General features: G+C 48.4%; 1 protein-coding gene across 1 annotated transcript in view; it reads right to left on the bottom strand.

The window, feature by feature from the left end:
- Igdcc4 (immunoglobulin superfamily DCC subclass member 4) overlaps positions 1 to 22270 on the bottom strand; it is a 36644-nt gene that overhangs the window by 13014 nt on the left and 1360 nt on the right. Inside the window, exons 2-6 of the mRNA XM_026384896.2 lie at positions 13515 to 13865; positions 12689 to 12830; positions 5552 to 5688; positions 4091 to 4231; positions 488 to 643 (exon numbers count right to left, since the gene is read on the bottom strand). Of these exons, the coding sequence (XP_026240681.2) occupies positions 488 to 643; positions 4091 to 4231; positions 5552 to 5688; positions 12689 to 12830; positions 13515 to 13865 (927 nt within the window). The remainder of the gene's footprint in view (positions 1 to 487; positions 644 to 4090; positions 4232 to 5551; positions 5689 to 12688; positions 12831 to 13514; positions 13866 to 22270) is intronic.

Below are 22270 nucleotides of genomic sequence, written 5' to 3' on the forward strand. Positions count from 1 at the left end.
AGGACTCTAGAGCCTCCCCTAAAACTCTCCGCTCCTGCCGGCTCTAACCCCACGCCCTCACTTACCCACCTCCTTCTCCTCTACCTGCCAATGTCTCCCCACCTAACAGTTCTTGCCCTCTCTGCAGTTATCCCAAGCCGGAGCAAGCCTGGTGCCCAGTCTTACTACCACCCAGACTGCTCTGCTACCTCTTCCAGTACTCCCCCGCCCCACGCACCCACCCAAGCCACGCCCGAGACCCCTTCTCCTGTCCCTCACTCAACTCCACCCACCACTCCAACCTCCAGGTACTACTTAACATACCCCCATCTACCTCCTCACCAGGACTCCTCCCATGAGCTCGTCCTCCCTAACCCTTTCTCATCCTCCAGGAGCATCCCTCCGTCCCACCTGCCTACTTCCCCTTCTTTAGTGTCCCCTCAGGCCCGGCAGATCCACTCCAGTCCCCCTCCTCCACACCGCTCGCTCATCCTTGATCCCACCTCACCCAGCACGCGGAGCTCCGCGGCGGCGGTGGCGAAGTCGCGAGTGCGGGGCTTGTTGGCTCGGCAGACGTAGACGCCGGAGTGCCGGGGCTGTGCGCTGGCGATGAGCAGGTTGGTGCGGCCCAGCACGATGACGTCGGTGGAGATGGGCTTCCCGTCTGCAGCAAGAGGGGAGGCGCGCTAGAGGGGGGCGCTCCTCCGCCCCCTCACCTCGGGAATCCGCTACAGCAAGTAAAGTTAACACCACAGTCGCTGGCTGGAATCTCAGCTCCTTCTCTTGCCAGCCCAGTGGCCTTCTATTGTCCCTGATTTTTCGTTTTGTTTTGTTTTGTTGTTGTTGTTTTTTTTTTTTTTTGTACTGGAGATTGAACCCAGGGACGCCCAATCACTGAGCCACATCCCCCAGCCCTTTTTTAAATGTTTTATTTAGAGACAGGGTCTCACTGAGTTTCTTAGGGCCTCGCTATAAGGCTGGTTTTAAATTCATGATCCTCCTGCCTCAGACTCCTGGGATTACAGGTGTGCGCCACTGAGGAGAGATTCCCTAGGTAGAAGGACAGCTGTGAAGGGGAAAGAGTAAGGTCTGAAAACTCCTGGCGCACAGTAAAGGCATATAATAAGTATTTGGTACACTAGTCACTCACTGATATTACCATTATTAATTTCACTTCTCTTAAGGACATTCCTTCCCTATGGTCTTACCTCAGTACTGTGATGAGGATTGCACTAGTAAAATATGGCCAGAGCAAAAATTTAAATATGTGCAGAGACTTTTATCTTGATATGAAATGAAAGCCATTTAAAAGCTCTTGCCTTTACAGGCATGTATGGAAAATCCAGACAAGAAATGCAAATGACCGCTGGTCATGATGGTGCATGCCTGTAATCCTAGCGGCTTGGGAGACTGAGGCAGAAGAATCACGAGTTCAAAACCAGCCTCAGCAACTGAGGTATTCCACATTCAAACTGGTATTCCACATTGTCCATGCCTGGGTGGTAACACAAGGGACAATGGGACTATCAAAGGGCCACCCCAGGCAACTGAAAATGACCAAGAAATTAAAAAATGCACAACAAAACATGTTAATTTTCATCCATCAACTTGGGAATGGTTTCAAAAACAGTAAATTACAATGATGGAGAAAGGGTCATAAAAGAGCTCCATCTTGACCTTGAGGCCAGGAATTCCACTTATCCATCTTGGTCCCATGGAGATGATTAGACTCATAGGCAAGTATTTTTTTGTCTGTTTGTTTGTTTTTTGGTACAAGGGATTAAATCCAGGGGTGCTTAACCACTAAGCCACATCCCCAGCTCCCGCTTTTTTTTCTTATATATTTAGAGACAGGGTCTTGCTGAGTTGCCTAGGGCCTTGATAAATTGCTAAGGCTGGCTGGCTTTGAACTCATGACCCTCCTGCCTCAGCCTCCCAAGCCTCTAGGATTCAGGCGCACAGCCACTGTGCCTGCCATAGGCAAGTATTTGTTAGCAGGAAAGATCACTGCAGTGTTAACTGAAATAGCAAACAACTGTGAAGAACTTAAATATACAACAGTAGGAACTGGTGGATCACATTATAGATGCATTCCTATGATGGAGTATTATAGGCATTCGAATTATTTTTGAAAAAATGTTAAGGTTTGGGAAATGCTTATGAGACACTTTTCAGTGAAAACAGCTGGGAACTGTATGTACAGCATGTTTTCTCAGTTTCAGGGGACAATGTACATAAGCTTAGAAAAAAACTTGGAAGAAAAAATGTTTTTATATGTTAACAAGTTTTATCTGAGTGGTGGGATATTTTCTGCTTATATTTTTTTCCCCAATTTTCTACAATGAACATGTGTTGCATTTGTAGTCACAAAACACAACACAGAAAAGCCCAAGTACCTCCCTGACTTAGTGAAGTGAGTTCCTGGAAAGAGAGCAGGACCTGGGGTCAGAATGAAGCTCCTTTCCTGTACTTCTCTTTCTACCCTTGACCCACGTAAGCTTCTAGAACCACAGGTGTTAGGATCCTCTGGGAAAGCAATTCTCTTATCCTTACTGTGCACAGAATCTCAGGGGGCCCTTATTGAGAGGAGGCCGAGGGCAGGCCGAAGATTCTGCACTGCTAACTAGGCTAAGATGATAGGTCCAGAGACCACACTGTGACCAGCAATGAGACAGGACACTTTCTGAGCACTAAGATTCCTAGGTCTTGGCTCCCCAAGGTGAAGGGAAGATGTCTGAAGCTTTAACAAGTTCCCTGGGTGATCTTGATGCATGGCCAGGATTAAGAAATATTGATATCAGGCCTTCTGGGTGATGCCACACCCTTACCCAAGTAATAGTGCCAGGGTCCTGCTGGCCCTGGGATGCTCCCTAACTAGGCAGGTGTCACAGTGCAATGAGGGAGTGTAGTTCAGATAGGAGCAAAGATTCCAGCACTGTTCTATTTCATTCTCTCAGTGTTGGACACACAGTTGCTCCATTTATTGTTTTTCTTTAGACTCTGCATTCTATTCTCTTTTGAGTGTGAGATGGAAACTTAAGGAATGGAGGCAGTATAGGGTAAAGAAATGAGTCAGAAGAAGTGTAAAAAGCTGGATTTAAGGGGCTGGGATTGTGGCTCAGCGGTAGAGTGCTCGCCCAGCACAGGCGAGGCCCTGGGTTTGATCCCCAACACCACATAAAAATAAAGGCATTGTGTTGTGTCCATCTACACCTAAAAAAATAAATAATTAAAAAAGCTGGATTTAAGACACATCTGCCATCACCTTGAGGCAAGTCACTTCTTATCATCAAGTGGAAATAAAAATTACCCTAGCTTTCTTTCTATAGGACTGGAGGGACGGTGTACTAGACAGAGAACAAGCCCTAAAGCTTGGTCCTGGCTCTCTACCTGCCTGAGTCTCTGTTCCTCATCTGCCCACTGGGATTGCCCATCTTGGCCCCTGCTCTCCTCAGAGGGATCTTGGAGTCTCTGACAGGAGACCAGTGTCAAGTGCTCAGCACACTGTGCCGTGACCCTTGGCCCTGCGCTCTTATTACCCTGATGGCATCTCCAGGAACTCAGTCCATGAGGTGCTTCTCACTCCTGGCCTGATACTGTCAAGCCTCTCTTCCTGGGTAAGGGCACATGGTTTATCTCCATCTCCCTCACCCACACTGTGAGTGTGGAGGCCAGGGTCCCTCCAGCTCAACTGTACTTTGAGTTTACTGCACACAGAGGTAGCAGCATGCTGCATTGCCAAGAGCTGGCTGTCAATACACCGACCAGCAGTGGCCTTCTGGCTCCTGTTCACTCGCTGGCCAGCAAGCATGCTTCAGTTCTCAAACCCTCACCTGCAACACTGTTATGAGGAACAGACATAAGTAAGACTCTAACCCAGGGCCCATCCACCCTCAGTAAAGCCACAGAAACAGTTTCATGAGTGGCAGATCCAAAGTGTCTTGTCAAGAAAACACACCACACAGTGGATGACTAGGTTTGTTCTCCCATGCTGACCCTGACCTGGCTGCCCACCACACCCGGTCCCTACCACACTGAGTGATCACACATACGACTCCCTGATTGGGGATGCCATGTCCCTCCCTTCCTATGCCCTTCTCTTTCCACTCACCCTGTCGGACCCAGGATACAAAAGGGGTGGGGTAAGCCGAGGCCACACACTCCATCACCACACTCTGCCCAGATACCACGGTGGTATTCTCCGGGGCCGCCACGATGACCACATCCTGCCCCCTGGTGGCCGCCAGGGACCCTGGAGAGAAGACAGGCCAGTGGCAGCCTTACCAGCAGGCACCTTTACCTGACATACCTCACCCGAGGCTCCTGGTCACCTGTCGAGGCAGTTGGCAGGGAGCAGCCATGGTTTCATCAAGCAGATGAGAAAGTAGCCACCAAGTTCAGCAGAGCTGGGACTAGAAACTCGATTTTTCTTAGAACCAGAAGAACGGCCTGGCCTCTGGTGCAGCACCAGAGGAATAGCAGGATAGATCCACACCTCCCTCCATTCTGCCCTGCCAAATCCAACCCACCCTCTGGGCAGAGGACTGCAGGGTGGTGGGGCAGCACAGGGCTTGGACTCAGCATTCGTAGCTCTGGTTCCAGTACTGCTATTAACACGCTGCGTGACCTTAGCTAAGTCCCTTCCCCACAGGGCCCTGGGTTCCCATGTGGAAAAGGTGGAGTGGTGGCAGCGGGTTTTCAAGTTTCTGCCAGCTCAGCAGCTCCAAAAGCCCAGCTTCTCTGCCAGGTTCTCAGCGTGACCCTGGGCCTCTGGACAGAATGATGAACTCGTGGTTTGTCCAGCAGGTGGAGGCAGAGACTCTGGGCTCAGGAGAGAAAGTGAACCAGACTCCGGAGTAGCTCACCAGTCAAAGTCCAGGAGCAAGCAGGGAGGGGACCTGGAGGGGAGGATGCCACAGCAAAGGGAAGCAAGGGGCCCTTGGGGGAGGATTGAAATGAGATCTTCAGGGCATTTGCTAAGTGCCAGGCACATCTACAGCTAGTGTTCTACATCTCTGAGCTAAACATTTGATAGCAGGCCCAGGGTCAAGCAGATGGTAAGTAGACAGCCTGGATTCAAACCAGGTCTTTCTGACCCCAAAGCTTTACTCTTCCTACACCTATAACACTGGGGCAGGAGCTTTTCAGACAGGCAGAAATAGAAAAGGCCTCAGGAAGCCAGACTGGCTGTGCAGAGTAAGCAGAGCAGGGCGAATCCTCCAGCGCCAGGAGCCCTGGGCTCACAGTGGGGTTGTGGGGTGTGCCAACGCAGCAGAGAAAAGGCACCCCTTCTCAGAAGCCATCCCCATTGCTCTGTCCAACCCAGGGGAACACATAAACTCCACAGGAAGTGAGGAGTCCTGCACTGGGAGCAGAGATCTTGGTTTCTAGCTCCAGATCTATGCCCAGTTGGCTGGGTGGCACTGCCCCTCTGGGCTTCTCTCCTTACCTGTCCGGTGGGATGACTACCCTACTACCCACCTGAAGGCTGGGTCTGGCCTCTTGGGTCCCTACCAGCTCACAGGTGGCTGGCTCCAGAAACCCTTAGGTTTCCCGGTTGGGTGGTCCTTACCTCTGTGGGCCACGGTGAGCGAGGCCTCCCGGCTGAAGCGCTGGCGGGCTGAATTGATGGCCACGCAGCGGTAGGAGCCTGTGTCGTTCTCCTGAACACCCAGGATCTGGAGCACACCATTGGGAAGCATGATGAGCCTTGGGAAAGGGGGAGAGGACAACAGTGAAGGGGGCACAGGGAAGGTGGTTTGCAATGAAAGAAGTATCAATCAAAACTGCAAGATATGAATATAGCTCAGTTGGTAGAGTGCTTGCCTGGCAGTACAAAGCTCTGGGTTTGATCCCCAGCTTCACAAAAAACAAAAACAAAGAACCTGTAAGATACTACTTCTACCTGTCAGACTGGTAAAGGTCAAAGGGTTTGCTGACACCTCACGTGAATGAGGAAATGGGGAGACAGCACTCCTGTCTTGGCAGCAGCCATCCAATACCCAGTCTTTCCAGAACGAGCTGGTAACAGCTCAACATCAAAAGTGCATGAACCGGGGCTGGGGTTGTGGCTCAGTGGTAAAGCACTTGCCTAGCATGTGTGAGGCACTGGGCTCAATTCTGAGCACTACATACTACAAATAGTGAATAAAATAAAGGTCCATCAACATCTAAAAATTTTTTTTAATTAAAAAAAAAGTGCATGATCCTTTTGACCCAGCAACACCAGTTCTAGGACTCTATTCGACAGTCTCATACATGTGTACCAAAAAAAAGTATGTCAAATGACATTCACTCCAGCATTGTCTGTAATAGCAAAAGACTGGAAACAACACAGGTGTCCCTCTGTAGGGAAGGGACCGGCTATATGGGTTTGGGAACTTCATACAATGGAATGCAAGTCAGCTGTTAAACAAAAGGCAGCTCCTGGCCTGCTGGTGGAGGGCAATCTCCAGAACGTGTTCGGGTGCAAAACAATAATAGGCCTGGGAGCACTTCCATGTATAATGTACCTGGTAATGGTTATCTCTGGGTGGGGAAAGTGGGATCCTAGGAGTTGGAGTGGGGAGTATCAGGGATTAAACTCAGGAACACTCAAACACTAAATTTCATCCCCTGCCCTATTTTGTATTTTATTTAGAGATAGGGTTTCACTGAGTTGCTTAGCACCTTACTTTTGCTGAGGCTGGCTTTGAACTTTCAAACTTCCTGCCTCAGCCTGCTCAGCTGCTGGGATTACAGGCATGTGCCACCGCGCCTGCCATGGGATTTATTTTTTATTATATATCCTATACAGTTCAAAACTTTTTAACCTCTTAATGGTATTATTTCCTCCCTGCTCTGGCAAAATCCCCTATTCACACTTCTCATATGACCCTCAAAACAAGCCCAAGAAAAAAAGGTATCCTTGTAAGTTGCTGGTGGGATACAAATCAGTGCAACCACTTGGAAAACAGTATGGAGATGTTTAGAAAACTGAAAATGGGACCACCATTTGACCTAGTTATTCCACTCCTTGGTCTATACCCAAAGAACTTAAAATCAGCATACTACAGTGACACAGCCACATCAATGTTAAGAGCAGCTCAATTCACAATAACTAAGCTGGAACCAACCCTAAGAGCCCTTCAACAGATGAATACGTAGAAAAAAATGTGGCATATATACACAATGGAGTATTACTCAGCCATAAAGAAGAAGGAAATTATGGTATTTGCCAGTAAATGGATAGAACTGGAGACTAAGTGAAATTAATCCAATTCCCTAGAAATCAAAGGTCAAATGTTCTTTCTGATATGAAGATGCTAACATACAATAAGCAGGGAGAGAAAAACAGAAGTTCCTTGGATTAGACGAAGGGGAATGAAGGGAAGGGAGGGAGGATGGGAATAAGAAAGACAGAAGAATGAATTGGACATAACCTTCCTATGTTATGTATCAATACACAACCTGTATAACTCCACATCATGTACAACCTCAAGAATGGAAGTTATACTCCATGTCGTGTATATCTAAAAAGAACAAATAAAAAATACATACAAAGGAAAAAAAAAAGAAAGAAAGGCTATGATTTGGGACAGGGAGATCTCCGTGGAGGCTGGGATTGTAGGCAGCAGAGTGGGTACCAGCCCAAGCAATGGGTAAATGGGTCCAAGCAGTGGGTAAACAACTCTGTTGGGCCCTAGGTTGTAGGCTTGGCCAAGATCAGAGTGAGAAAGAGTGGGGTAATTGTGTGCTTGGGGAAGATCCCTTAGTTCCCTGGGAATCAGAGTCTGAGAAAATCTAAACAGGGGAGAGAACAAAGGTAGGGGAGGCAGAGTGCTGGGAGATATTCTGGACCCAGGCCTAAAAACCTGCTGTAGCCCAAAGACTTAAAGAAGAACAAAACCCTACACCACTCCTTCCTTGAACCAATGGGCCACCCCCAGACCCCCAGCCTCTCATCCTCAACTCCAACAGCTGCCCACAGAAGTGCTAGAGTGGAGCGGGCAGCGGGCAGGGAAGCCAGAGGTCACTGAGGAGAAATCCTGGGCCAGGACCCAGTCTACTGCCACAAAAACTTGATGGGAAAGGTAGAGTCGGGGAAGGACAAGCAGAACCCATGTGAAATGAGGCTCCACCTCCACCCCCACCCAGGTCTGTGCCCCCTAATATTCTCCAGTTCAAAACCTCTTCCTCCTCTTCCTCCCTGTCTAGCTGACTTTTCTACCAGGAGCTGCCTGTGCTTCCTGACCCCAAAGATCCCTGGTCTTCCCAGGGAAATCATGCTCCACGTACCAAGAGCTAACACCTTCTTTGACAGATAACCCTTCCTTCGTTCTGCGCAGAATGAAAGAGTGAACCCAGGAGGGAATGAAGCCTTCCTTCCCCCAACAGGGTGCTGCTGCTGCTGCAGCCAAAGGAGGTGCCCATCTAAGATCTTCTGTTTTGTTAAAAATGTGATTTTAGAAGCTCTGTCCTTGGAAAGATGTCCAAGAATTGGTTAGTGGGTGGGCGGGTGGAGGTTGCCAAATGGTGTTTATGAAGCAAATCTATTTTTGTAAAATAGATAAATGATAGGTTCGGGTGTGTGCAGAAAAAGTCAAGGTTGGCAAAGCTCCAGTAATTCATGGGGTTTTCTTTGGGAGCCTGACTACTGGGGACTCTTATTTGTTGACTCCTGTATTTTTTTTTAAAACAATGAATTGTATCAGTTTAGAAATATGGAAAATTTTTATCTTCTAAATTTTAAAAGTATGTGCCCCCAGGGGTTGGGGATATAGCTCAGTTGGTAGAGTGCTTGCCTTGCATGCACAAGGCCCTGGATTCAATCCCCAGCCCCACCACCAAAGAAAAAAAAAAAAGTATAAGCTCATGTGCGCTTTGTTTTTTTTAAAACTTGGGGCTCTAACACAGAGGCAGCAGTGGCCTGGTAGAGAGAACTGGCTGTAATTGATATATTTTAGCAAGTAACATTGTGTGTCTGGGTTACAGTTTTCACATCTGAAAAAACGGGTTAGATGATTCCTGCCCCACCTACTTCACAACCCTGACTCTCTTAATTGTCTTGAGCTCACATTAGATATGGGACAAAACACAATGAGTCACAAGCTCTAAACAAGTTGATAAATGGTATAAACCCTGTACATATTTCAAAGGACTCATCCGAAACTGTAATAACTGTGTTTAGTCAGTAGATGATCCCTCTCCGGTCTGTAAAGTTGTATATTTTACCATTTTAAATTTAAAACAAAAAAAGTAGGTACTTATAGAATGGGAAACAACCTCTTCAAAAGGAGTTATTCTTTTTCCAAGTCCAATCTGAGGTCTGCTGACCCCATCTCCAAAAGGTCACTTAGGCCCAGGAATTTAAGAACACAGATGAAAGGACCCAGCAGCTCTGAATTTTCCAAGGGTCAAGGAGCCCCTGGGCTAAGCCCTTGAGAGATTCCCCCCCCCCTCCAGGAGAGGCGATGCTAGCTGAGGGTCAACCTGAGCCTGGCAAACAGGGCGGATGCTGGGAGAGGCCAAGAGGAGGACTAGGCAAGGGAGCCCAGGTTGCTTAAGTGCATTGGTTTCGTGTTTTCCAAAATGGGTGGACGGTGATACAAAATGATTTCAAGTGGATCCAGACACATTTTTTATTTGAATAGTTATATATTTATTTTTATGACTACCTTCTATTTATGGCATTTGTTGCTGGCTTTCCATTTCATTGCAGTGAGATAGTAGGGCTTTTGTTGTTTTGGGGTTTTTTTCTTTTGGTGCTGAGGATTAACCCACAGCTTTGTGCATACCAAGCACCAAGCTCTACTGCTGAGCTGCGCCCCAACCCAATAAAGTTCTGTGTTTGTTTTTTCTTTCTGTCTCTCTCTCTCTCTCTCCTTCTCCCCACCCTACCCTGCCTGTGGCACTGGGGATGGAACCCTGAACACTTTTATTTTTTATTTTGAAACAGGGTCTCGCTAAGTTGTCCAGGCTGGCTTTAAACCTTGCGATCCTTAAGCCTCAGCCTCCTGAGTAGCTGGAAGTACAGGTCCACACCACTACACCTGGTTTGATAATGTTCTGTTAATATGTGTTAAAATTACAAGAGAGAGAGAGATGATGTAAAGAAAAGTGTTAAGTGGCTGTGGAAGTGGCACAAGGATGGCCAAAATTACGAAGGTGGCTGTGAATGCCAGACGTTTGGGGAACACTGCTCTCATTGATTACTGGTTCCCATGGCAGGTTTGCCTTCCAAGTGTAAGTATCAGGGAATTGCCTTGGGGGCTAGTCTTCACTATCACTTCCAAAAGTATGCACACCTACCCTGACAGAGTATGTCTATTAACTGCACATGTGCACACCCCACTCCACATACATGGTCTCCTTCAAACTGCTGGGCTGAGTGTTTGAATAGCATATTTGTACATGCACTATATCTGGGCACGTGTAAAAATACATACCTTGGGCATAATCCAGCTGCTGTTTTAGACATTTCTTTATTCCCCCACACAATGTGCTGGGACATGTAAGCCTGGCTTATTTATAGATGAGGATCACTTTTCAGAGGACCTGGGGGCAAACACTCCCCGAGTCCAGGACCTGGCAGCTCCAGCCTCGTGGGTGAGGTCTGTGGCTTCATGGGATTAGGTCTGAATTAGACATTGGGAAGGATGGTCGGAACCCCACTGATTTGCTGAGAAACTTTGCTTGGAGCCACATTGAGACAACCGATCTCTCACCCCACCCATAGCACAAACTTCTTCAGACCCCGCATTCCCCACCCTACCACCAAATCACAACCAGGAGAGGTCTGTGTCATCCACACCAGAGCTCAGGAGTCTGACACTCTGGGGACTAGTTGTGTGACTTGGGTCAAGTGACTTCTGTCTCAGTTCTCTCCTTTTAACATTTTAGACAGAATTCTCTACCATATCCATACCCACAAATCCTAAAGGATGTTCATTATGTTAAGTGAAAAAACTTTGTTTTGAGACTGAACAAAGAACCCAGTATGTACAATATAATTCAAAATTTTAAAAATAATATTTACAAACACATAAGAAAAAAGTCCAGAAGGACAGACATGAAAACTATCAATGAGGGGACGGAGGCGCTGCTCAGGAGAGCCCATGGGAGGCCCTGGGTTCCACCCCAGCACGGAAAACTAACAGCTAACAATGGTTTTCTACAAATGATAAGATAATGGATAATTTTTCTACTTTTTTTTTTCTTTTTTTTCCCCTGTATCGGAGATTGAATTCATTTAACTGCTTAGCCACATCCCCAGCCCGTTTTATTTTTTATTTTGAGAAAGGGTCTTGCTAAATTGCTTAGAATCTAGATAAATTGCTGGGCTGACTTTGAACTTGCAATCCTCCTGCCTCAGCCTTCTGAGCCTTTTCTACCTCTTTGGTTCTATGAATTTTAAAATGCATCTGCTAAGAATAGAAATTAAAAGTAAATAGAGAAAAACTGAAAAATTAGAAATACCTTGAAGGATGATGGGAAGAAAAAAATAAGAAAACATGCAAAACATAGCACAGTGCCTGGATCAAGGGAAGCTCTCATTAAGTGGGGCCTGTGCTGATGGTATGGGGGGTGTCGCTGCCCTCACCCTCTCAGGGGCTGTGAGGAGTAGGCTCTCAATCGGTTCTTGCTTGCCCAGCTCATCTGTCTGGAATTGATGTTCTACAAAGACACACTTTGGGAAACCATGATCTAAAATGAACCCCCTTTTGGGCTGGGGATATGGCTCAAGTAGTAGCACGCTCGCCTAGCACGCGTGAGGCACTGGGTTCGATCCTCAGCACCACATAAAGATAAAATAAAGGTATTGTGTCCATCTAAAGCTAAAAAATAAATATTAAAAAAATAAAATAAATGAACCCCCATTTCTTTCCCATTTGTTTCATAGGTGGGGAAAACAAGGCTGGCAAGATTTGACAGGCTAAGGAGTGGTGGGTTCTAAGCCATCCTAAGAATCTCTTATAGCCTGACCTCTTACCCTTCTTCTGTAACTTTGCCCTCACAAATATCCTGTAGTTTTTCTACCCAGGAGTCTCTCCTGTACCTTCTACCACTACTGGAGAGTTTTTCTATTTAGCCTCAGGGCCGTGAGTGAAAAACCAACATTCTGCCAACGTCTCACAGTGTGGCCTTGGACAGACCACAGCTCTTCTGGACCTCGGTCTCCTCAACAGAGCCACCGTCAAACTAATATGCTCTGATGGATTCTTGTTGGCTTGGTGAGTAGCTTTCCTCCCAGGGAGCAAAAACTTCTTGTCTAACTTCTCTTTAAGACCAGCAGAGGGCTGAGGTTGTGACTCAGCAGTAGAGCGCTCACCTAGCACGTGTGAGGCACTGGGTTCGATTCTCAGCACCGCGTACATATAAATAAGTAAATAAAATAAAGGTCCATCAACAATTTAAATTTTTTTTTTTAATATTTATACTTTTTTTAGTTCTCGGCAGACACAACATCCTTATTGGTATATGGTGCTGAGGATCGAACCCGGGCCGCACGCATGCCAGGCGGGCGCGCTACCGCTGAGCCACATCCCCAACGCCTCCATCAACAATTTAAAAATATATATTAAAAAAAAAAGGCCAGCAGAGCGCTAGGAGTTGGGAACTGGGACCACATTGGCACTAAGAATCTCAGTTCTGAGCCCATCTTGGAGTCCTGTCTGTCCTGCCCATGGGGACCCATTCCCACAGGGACCCATTCCCACAGGACACTCACCGAGGCTCCTCAGGCAATGTGACCTGGTCCTTCTCCCAAGTAATGACAGGGTCTGGCAGCCCTTGAATGTGGCACTCAAAGCGAGCTGTCCCATTCTCCTCCACCATCTGAGGCTCCGGGTGCAGAGAGAAGTCCTCGAGCACTAGAGATGAGGTCATGGGCAGACACAGGATAGGAGCATGTGGGGGCACACCACAGTGAGCACAGTGAACACAAAAAGAGTCACAGAAACGCACAGCACAACAAATTCAGACAAGGGGAGATAGCTGGGAGATAGCTGGACAGAGGTAGCCAATGGATAAAAAGTGGTGACTATAGGTCAGATGCTGCTGGCAGAATGAATTTCAAGGTCCCCTTGAAATGGCATCTCCATGGCATCACCATGATAGTCACACTACAGTAAGATGCACTCCTCTTTTGGCCCCCAAATTATTTGCTACTAAGTTGTGGTTCCTGAGCACCCAAGAGCAGGGTAGGAGGGCAACAGAGCTCCATACATGCTGCCCACTGTGTGGGGGACTCCCAGAGGGGCACCGTTGGGCCTGTGACCTCTCCCAAGCCTCTCGACAGGCTTTCTGGACGACAGCACAACTCCACGCTCAGAGGGCAAGAAAAGGAGGAACAGAGAAGTGGAGAAGAGGAGGGAAGGAAGACTGAACAGGGAAGGGTGACAATATCAGGAAGGGACATTGAGCAGGAAGAGAGGCAGGGGACAGGGGAGTGGGCCGGGGAGATAGGCATTTGTGCAAGTAACCAACTCAGATCCCACGTCCCACACTACAGGTTGACTGGGCCTCAGCTCCAGCCCCCGGATGCAAGTACTTACTGGCAAGCTTGACCACAGCGGCCTGGCTGGCCACCACTCCGAGGGGACCATGGGCCAGGCAGGAATAGCTGCCTTCAATGACTCCCAAGGCCTCAGAGGCTGCCTCGTCACTGTCATCAGGTGCTAGTGGCTGGGACAGCCACAGGGAGCCATTGGGTAGTAGGTGCAGGTGATCAAGCTCCGGCAGGGCTTCTCCGTCCTTGCTCCACGTCACCCTGGTGGGGGGTCCAGCAGTAGCAGCCCCCAGACTGCAGTCCAGCACTACAGCCTGCTCTGGGCTCAAGATCACACGCAGCGGCCCCACGTCACAGCTCAGCTCTACAGTCGACTCCTGGGGCAACAGAAGCTCTCCTGCGCAGAGGAGGAGACACAGGGGCTATCAGTGTGGCTCTTCCCCACTCCCAGTCTCTGCTCCAGAGCCACCACCCAGGGGTTAGGTCCAACCACTAAGAAAGAGGTCTCCTAGGAAGACCTGGACCTGGACCCGGCTCTTCCCTTGCTCCCTGTGATTCTGGGAAACTGCTGCACTTCTCTGTGCCCAGCTTCCCGACTATTTACCTTCTTCACCCACCAAAAGGCCCAGTTCACAGCAGCATCACACACCGTAGCCAAATGCTCCCGCCCCATGAACAGGTACACATATTACTCAGACAGGAAAAGGAAGGAGGTACTGACGCTTGTGTAGATGTGGATGAACCTTGAAAACTTCATGCCACGTGAAAGACGCGAGTCACAAAATGCCACATGCCGCATGATCTCATTTCCATGAAATGCCCATAATAGGCAAATCCATAAAGACAGAGAGTAAAGTAATGGTTCCCATGGGCTGTAGGCAGAGAAGAATGGGGTGTGGCTGCTAATGAGCATGAGGTTTCTTTTGGGGGTAGTGAAAATGTTCTAGAACAAGATAGCTGCCAACTCTGTACGACCTAGTCAATATGCTAAAAACCATGGACTTATACACTGTATTTGGTGAATTTTGTGGTGTGTGATTTATACCTTGATTAAAACAAAACAACACAAAACCTTCTTCGTAGGGCTGCTGCGAGCATTAAATGAGATGGTGTGTGAGAAGAGTGCAGCACGGTCAGGCACAGAGTGGAACCCAGCAGTTCATGTTGACCACTACTACCCCACCAAAAATATGCCAAGGGCTAGAAAATTATTGTAGCCAGGAAATGTTTAAACTGTATTCAGAGTACTTAAGTAAGTGAGTGAGAACATGCATGTGAATCCATATATATATAGAATAAACAACGTAAAAATAAGTCCCAGTTGGTTTGTGGAGCCTTCTGGATGAAAGAAAGCCAGAATCCCCTTCTTCCCTACAACAGACAGGTGAGCAGCCCTGCTGGGAAAGCTAAGTGCTCCCTGTCCATCCAGGTAGGGCGAGGCTCTAGCTAGACTCCAAGCAAGCCCACAGGAGGCTCCCGCAGCTCCTTCCAGGCCTCTTCAGCTCTGGAGGCTTCTTCTTGCGACTAATGTCTGCAAGGACACACAGGAGGCTAGAGTCAAGACCTGGGTCTCCTGACTCAGGCCCCAGAAAAGCCTGCAGACCCCAACATTGTCCTTGCCAAATGGAAGAGGGAGGGAATATAGCAGGAAGAAAGTGCCACCCCAGGGTCAAGGCAAAAACCACAAAAGGCAACTCAACCAACATTTCAGCAAGGCCCTGTCACCATTATTCATAGAGAAATGGTTGGTACCTTCCAGAAGGTTGACTCGCCGTCTTCCTGTCCCATAAGAATTCAAGATCCCTTCTTATCCTCTGGCCTGACTTTTCATTTCAGGACAGAATGTACGTCTGAGAGTAAACCGGAGGCACAGGTGAGGATCATCGCCCATACTCATTATAAGGCAGATTGGGACTGACAGTGTCACATGGGGGACAAAGCATGATGGCCACAGAATCAGAAGACCCTTAGTTCTAGACCCAGGTCTCTCACAGTCTACTGTGTGGCCTAAACACATGCACATTTGGTCTGTCTTTCAACACTTAGATCCTTATAGTATGTTTCCAGCCTCCCTTTCCACAACCTCCAAAGAGGATCAAGGCCAAGGGGAGAAGAGGAGTCCCGACTGCCTGAGATAAGGGAACTAGGGCAGAATCCAGTGTGAGGGACTGAAGGTCAAGAAGGTCCTGTGCAAACGACTACCTCTCTTAATCCATCAGAGAGGTTCTGCTGGACATGTTCAGCTGCACAGCTGGCCTCAGGACTGGTGGGTGCAAGGAGGGAGAAGGCAGCACCTTCCCTTGTGGAGTTTCCATTCTAATTGAAGAAAGCAAACAGGCATTCAGAGCAGACACGTGATGGTGGTGGCAAGACCACTGACTTGGGGCAGAAGATAAAGATTACAGTCTTGCTGCACTACCTATCAGCTGTGTGACAAGCCACTTAACCTCTCCGGGACTGTCTCCACGTGTGTAAAATGGAGATGACACTGAGAGCCTGTGAGAATTAAACGAGATGATATATGTCAGGGCTCCGGCCAGAGCCAACGGCCATCACTCCAGGAACGGGAGTGCATTCTTTAAGTGCACTTTCTCCGCTGTAAAGGTTGCAGGAATGCTGACTGCTGTACTCAACACTCCGATCTTTCTATCTCTAAGACCCTGAATTTCCTGACTCAAACACGGGGTTGGAGGAAGGCAAGCCCGGGCTCTCAGCCCAGTGGCTTCAAAATGCCCTGTTCCAGCCGCTGAGCAGTTGGTTTGGGTTTCAGGGGAGAAAAAAGCCCCACATGACATGAATCCCTGGGCCCTCGGGCAGCCTCCCCGCCCCCTAAAGTGCGTCCAGGGCTTGGAAAATCCCCTGCCGTGCTGAACAAACAATGTGAACAGTTGGGGCCCTGAGCAGCTGCTGGGTATGTCAGCAGCCTGGGCTCTGGCGGGCAGGACGGCGGCCAGAGGGGCTGGCGGCTGGCTGGGGAGCCCAGAGGAGGCTCCGATTCCCTTCCTGAATATTCATGGATCGGCAGATGTCTGGCTTCCCCGCCTCTGAGGAAGCCCAGCAAGGCAAAACAGGGAAACCAGCAGAGATGGAGATGCAGAGAACAGGGGGTCCCCCTCAGAGAGCAGCAGTGCTGTGCCAGGATCCCAAGATGACCCATTTTAGTGGAAATGCCTGTGAAATCTGAGGATCCTCATTCAACAAGTGGGGAACTTGAGGTCCAGAGGTGTGTGAGGATGGTGTCTCTGGGAGGCAAGAGTCTGGGTGAACTTCCTCTGACTTTTTTTTTTTTTTTTTTGGACACCATATATTGAGCTCAGGAACATTCAACCAATGAGCCACACATCCCCCATTTATTTAGAGATAGGGTCTCACTGAGTTGCTTAGCGCCTGCCCTTGCTTAGGCTAGTTGTGAACTCTCCATCCTCCTGCCTCAGCCTCCCGAGCTGAGGGGCTGGGATTACAGGCGTGTGCCACTGTGCCCAGCCTTTCTTTGACTTTCTGGAGATGAACCCAGCATTGCACCGACACTTGCTCCTGAGTAAGAGGTTTTTCTCTGCCTCAGTGCCCCACCTGACTTCTGTGCCTAGAACTGGTACTTTGGGGACTCCACCCACACTGCCAGCCCCTCTATGAGGCTGTGCCTGCTTTCCCCAATTGCAGTTTTTCTTGAGTCTCACATCAAAGGCCACTTGAAGGTCCCCTGCCTATTTTTCCTCTTGCCTAAACAAACATGGGATGTGATGGGACAAACTTTGACTTTGGAGTTAGAGTCTGGCTCTAGGTCCAGTCATTGGTTGCATGATCTTTGGTCAGTTTCATTCCTCTATTCAGCTTCAGTTTCCCCAACTTAAAATGGGGAGTCTCCAAATTTCTCAAACATTTTCATCAAATTCTCCTTACAGCAGAGAAGGTACATATGAGGTGTCCTGTTTGCCTGAAATGTTTTTATTTTTAAACTTCTAGTACACTGTCCATTCTTTTCTACAAAGCAGCAATGTTTTGTTTTGTTTTGGTTTTTTCAGTACTAGGGATTGAACTCAGGGCATTCAACCACTGGGCCACATCCCCAGCTCTTTTTTATTTATTTATTTTAGTTGAAGATGGACACATACCTTTATTTTATTTTATTTTATTTATTTTTATGTGTCGCTGAGAATCAAACCTGGTGCCTCACCCATGCTAGGCAAGCTCGGTACCACTGAGCTACAACCCCAGCCTTCTTTTTGTATTTTATTTAGAGACAGGGTCTCACTGAGTTGCTTAGGACCTTGATAATTGATGAGGCTGGCTTTGAACTAGAGATCCTCCTGCCTCAAAGGTTCACGAGCTGCTGGGATTACAGGTGTGTGCCATCACGCCCAGCTGCAATGTTAATATAAATGTGGTTCCTTCACCATCAAATCTTTGTTTTAAGGCTAACCACATTGTAATTTATTTTTTTAATTTTGTATTGGTACATCATAGTTATATATAATACTGCATACAATCTTTTCATAAAAGTGATGCTCTTTGGAGCAGACCTTGTTTGTCTAGCTACCCCTTTCCTGCCACCACCACCACCATTGCACTGCAGGGCAGACCCCTAAAGCCCCTCCCACAGGATTTTGAGCCGTCCCTCCCAGGCCTGGGTCTGACACACCGTGCCTACCAGTGGACATTTGCTGGGGCCAGTTCTCTGCCTGCAAGGGGCCTCCCTCCGCCACAATCCCTTCTCCCTAATCTTTTCTGTGACACCTGGTGAGACCCAGAGTCTCTGCATTTGGGAACCCCAGAGCCATTTCTCGGTCTCTTTTTTTCTGACACATTATTTTACCCACTTACACTGATTTTATGAAGCCAATTAGAACTCAGACAGAAAGGAGATTCGCTGCCATTCCCAGGGTCATCTCGGTGCCCTTTGGTGGGCCGAAGGGAGCCCAGGGTGAGTTCCAGCCTCCAGGGGAAGGGAGTGGGAGAGGGGAACAAAGCCAAGTCCCTCTCTCCATTAGGCCAAGAAATTGCCACAAACATCAGTTCCTTGTCACTTCTACGTTTCAGGACCCAACAAATTTGCAGCTTGTTTTCCTCGGGGCAGTTCTCCAGGACACCACCACTGCTCTCTCCTCCCAGGGGACACATGTCAGTTTCTTCCAGAGCCTGGGCCTCTCCCGCGCCCCCCCCCTCCTCCCCGCACTAAGCCCCGCCCACCAACAGCTGGAAGGAGAGTTGGGGCGTTGCCTGGGACACAAGGAAGGCCTTGACCCTCCCTCCGGGAGTGGGGAGGCTCACTGTCAGCAGCAAACTACACCGGGTTTGGCCTGCCTACCTCCTGCTCCCCAGAGACTCCCACCAGTCCCCGGCCATACATAGCAAACCACTTTCAGTTCCATGTGCCACAGGCGCTGTTTCCTTTTCCTGGAACCTGGTGTGACACTCTGTCTGATTTTGATACCTCTTCTTCCTCCGCCCCACAGAATTCTGGGCATCTGCATCACGGTAGTCATTGCTCTAGGATTTTTTTTTTTTTTTTTTTTTTGTGGTGCTGGGGATTGAACCTAGGGCCTTGTGCATGCGAGACAAGCACTCTACCAACTGAGCTACATCCCCAGCCCCTGGGTCTAGATTTTTGACTTGTCTTTTTCTCCAGTTAGGCAACAGACTCATGATTGCTTTCTAGCCAGCTGTGTTCCTCTTTAGTGTCTACAACAGAGCCTGGCACATAGAAGGTGCTCAATACACATAACTTGAATGGATGGGTGGGCATGAAGAGTCACTCGAAAAGATGAGACAAAAAGCCCCTCATGCTTTTCCAAGCCTCAGTCTTCTTATCTGTAAAAATAATAGCAACTCCCTTAGGGTTGGGGGTGATGCAAATAATACTTCTAGAAACTCCTAAGCATACCACACAACACCTACTAGACACCTAACAAAATGCTTCAAAAGCACACAGAACAGCAAATGCACACTGAAAGAAACTCTACCTAAACCTTACCAGGGCCAGGAGTTCATTAGCTTCCCTGTTCTCCTGTTATATGGCTCAATGGTTAAAAATATCTTTCTCCTCCACCCACCTGTGTCTCCCAGTATGCTCTCTGCTCACTCATCAGAACTCTGTCCTCCAAACTATGTGACAAGATAATGAGCCCCTTATCAAATCATCCAGGAGTCTTGGGTCTGCACCTGAGAGAGAGATTATTGATCTTCCGCTTCCCTGACTCCAAGGATTCCACCATCCTCCAAATCCAAAGGATGTCTGAGCCCCAGCATTGAAGAACCTGGCAGCTCTGCTGGCTCAGAAGACAGCATGTGGGTCCTTCTTCCCCAACTTCTAGCTTCGGTCACCCACCTCTGACCAGGGTAGGGTCCTATCTCTCAGGGCCACTCTTACTCCTCCTGTTCTCCTGGAAACCGGGAGCCCCCAGGCCTGTCTAGCAATGACATCTGTTTTGCATCTGGAATTCTATGTCAAGACTGGTTGCTCTACCTCAGAGACACTGGAGGGAACCGAAAGAGTGAGACAAGGAAAAGGGTGGATCCCAGATTGACTGAATATGGGGACAGGGCAAGCCTGAAGCTGATAACTTCTCATTTGGTGGAGAGAAGAGAGAAGTGCAAAAAGGGTGGACTTGGGTATGTTCCAAATCCCTGGAAAGGGTGGCTGCTCTGGCCTTATAGTATAATGTCCAAGAGCCAGGAGACTGGTTCTAGCCCCAGTTCAGTCTCTAATTATGTAACTTTGGGAATCATTCCATTCTCATCTGTAAAATGGGTTTATGCTAAAAATTATTCCTAGGTCTCTTTCAGTGCTGATATTCTGTATGCTCTAATTGTGAGACCCCTTAACTTTCAGAGAAAAGACAGGAAATGTTAATTTTCACATAAATGTGCTATTAACTAGGCGATGAAAGCGCTTATAGGATCAATGAAGGTTTCGATAACTTTTGGATAAGATTCACTATTAAGAGAAGTTCCCAATGTTTGACCTGACTCCTAACCTCAAAGATGGTGTTTAGAGAGGGCCACCCCAACTGACTGAGACTGGCCTCTGAGCCTAGAAATGGATGGGAGGGAAGGAGGTATTCCCAGGTGAAGAGAATGCTCCCATGTCCTTGGGGTCCTCCTGTTGTTATTCACACCCCAAAGTCTAACTTGGGTGGAAAGGGGAGTCCCACTTCTTTCATGTGGTGAAAAAGCCCAGCTTTCCATCACTGTCCCCAAGCAAGAGTTCCTTTCCTAAAAAATGTTTCTATGGTCTCCAATCCCTGACTCAAGGACAATGCTGACAAAGAGAGGGGCAGTCACTGTCATAATCCTGTCCCATGGTGGGGTGGCTGATCAGTCTATTATTTTTTATTTTCCTCTTCCTTACTCCCTACAAACTTTTTTTTTTAAGAGAGAGGGAGAGAGAGAGAGAGAGAGAGAGAGAGAGAGAGAGAGAGAGAGAGAATTTTAATATTTATTTATTTTTAGTTTTCGGCGGATACAACATCTTTGTATGTGGTGCTGAGGATCGAACCTGGGCCGCACGCATGCCAGGCGAGCGCTCTACCGCTTGAGCCACATCCCCAGCCCCCTACAAACTTAATCTATCTTCAGGTCCTCCTAATTCCATTTCCTTAATATCTCTAGGATCCAGTCACTCTGGCCACCCCAACTGCTACTTTGCAAGTTGCCACCATCCTTTCTTTTGGATTACTACTACAGCCTCCCAAGAAGCTGGAGCTTCCTGCCTCCAGGCCTGTCCAATCAATTCTCCACACTGGCTGGAGTGAGCTGATGCAAAGCTGAGCCCAGGATTCACCAGGGGCTTTCAGGCCAGAAACTGTGGCAGAGCTGACACTGCCCTTTGTGAGCTGAGTCTGGCTGCCCTCTTCAGCCTCCTCTCCAGATACTCCTGATCCCTGGCCCGTCCCACTCCTACCTGCCTAACTCCCACAACTTGCATTCTCAACTTCAGCGGGATTTAGCTTCATTCAATGATATAAACTCAATCACCTCTGAGTATTTGCACATGCTGTTCTATGGAAAACTTTCTTGTCATCATTATCCTTGCACAGGACTGGCTCCCCCTCTGTTCAGTCTTATTATTCACCACTTTCTCCAGGAAGCCTTTCCTGACTTTCCCAGACTGGCTTAGGAGCCTCTTTTCTGCAAGGTATTTGTCAGTTGTCTCCCTCCACCCCACAACTGAAAACTCTCCACTAGGGACTTGGTCTGACTTTTTATTTACTATATTCTAAGCACATGCTAGCCTATAAAAATTGTTCAGTAAATACTGTGGAACGAATGAATGACTTTGGTCCAGATTAGGGTGGTTAATCAGAACTCTATAGACGTGTCCCCAGGCCTGTTGGGCTTTGCACACTCAAAGGAGGGGGGTCAGGGCAAGCAGAGTAGATGTTGTACCAGGTCAGAGCGCAGGCAGCTTGGGCCCTCCCCCGCCTTGTGCACTCAGGAGCCTGGAGAGGCCAGGTCTCCAAAGGGAAGCTAAGCCCCTTGCCAGAGGCCCCAACGGTATTCCATAAAGCGTGGGTGCAATTCCTAACCCTGATCCCTCTTTGCTGGGTAACACTAAATTCGTTCCAGGAGCTCTTGGAAAGGAAGGGCGGGAGAAGGGGCAAAACTGTTTTTTAATCCTCTGGGCTCCGGGAGGACAGAAGCCTCTCTGACACTTCCTGGCCGCTTTCACCTGACAGAACTCCGAGGGCCCCCAGCTTCCGCTGCCCGAGCCAAGGCGTCCAGCCCAGTCCACAGTCCAGGCTGGAAAGGGGCGTGTCTTTGTACGGAGAGAAGGGGTCCCAATAGTTCCTTGCACTTTCCCAC

Source organism: Urocitellus parryii, chromosome 6 (assembly GCF_045843805.1).
Source record: "Urocitellus parryii isolate mUroPar1 chromosome 6, mUroPar1.hap1, whole genome shotgun sequence".
Classification (NCBI taxonomy): Eukaryota; Metazoa; Chordata; class Mammalia; order Rodentia; family Sciuridae; genus Urocitellus; species Urocitellus parryii.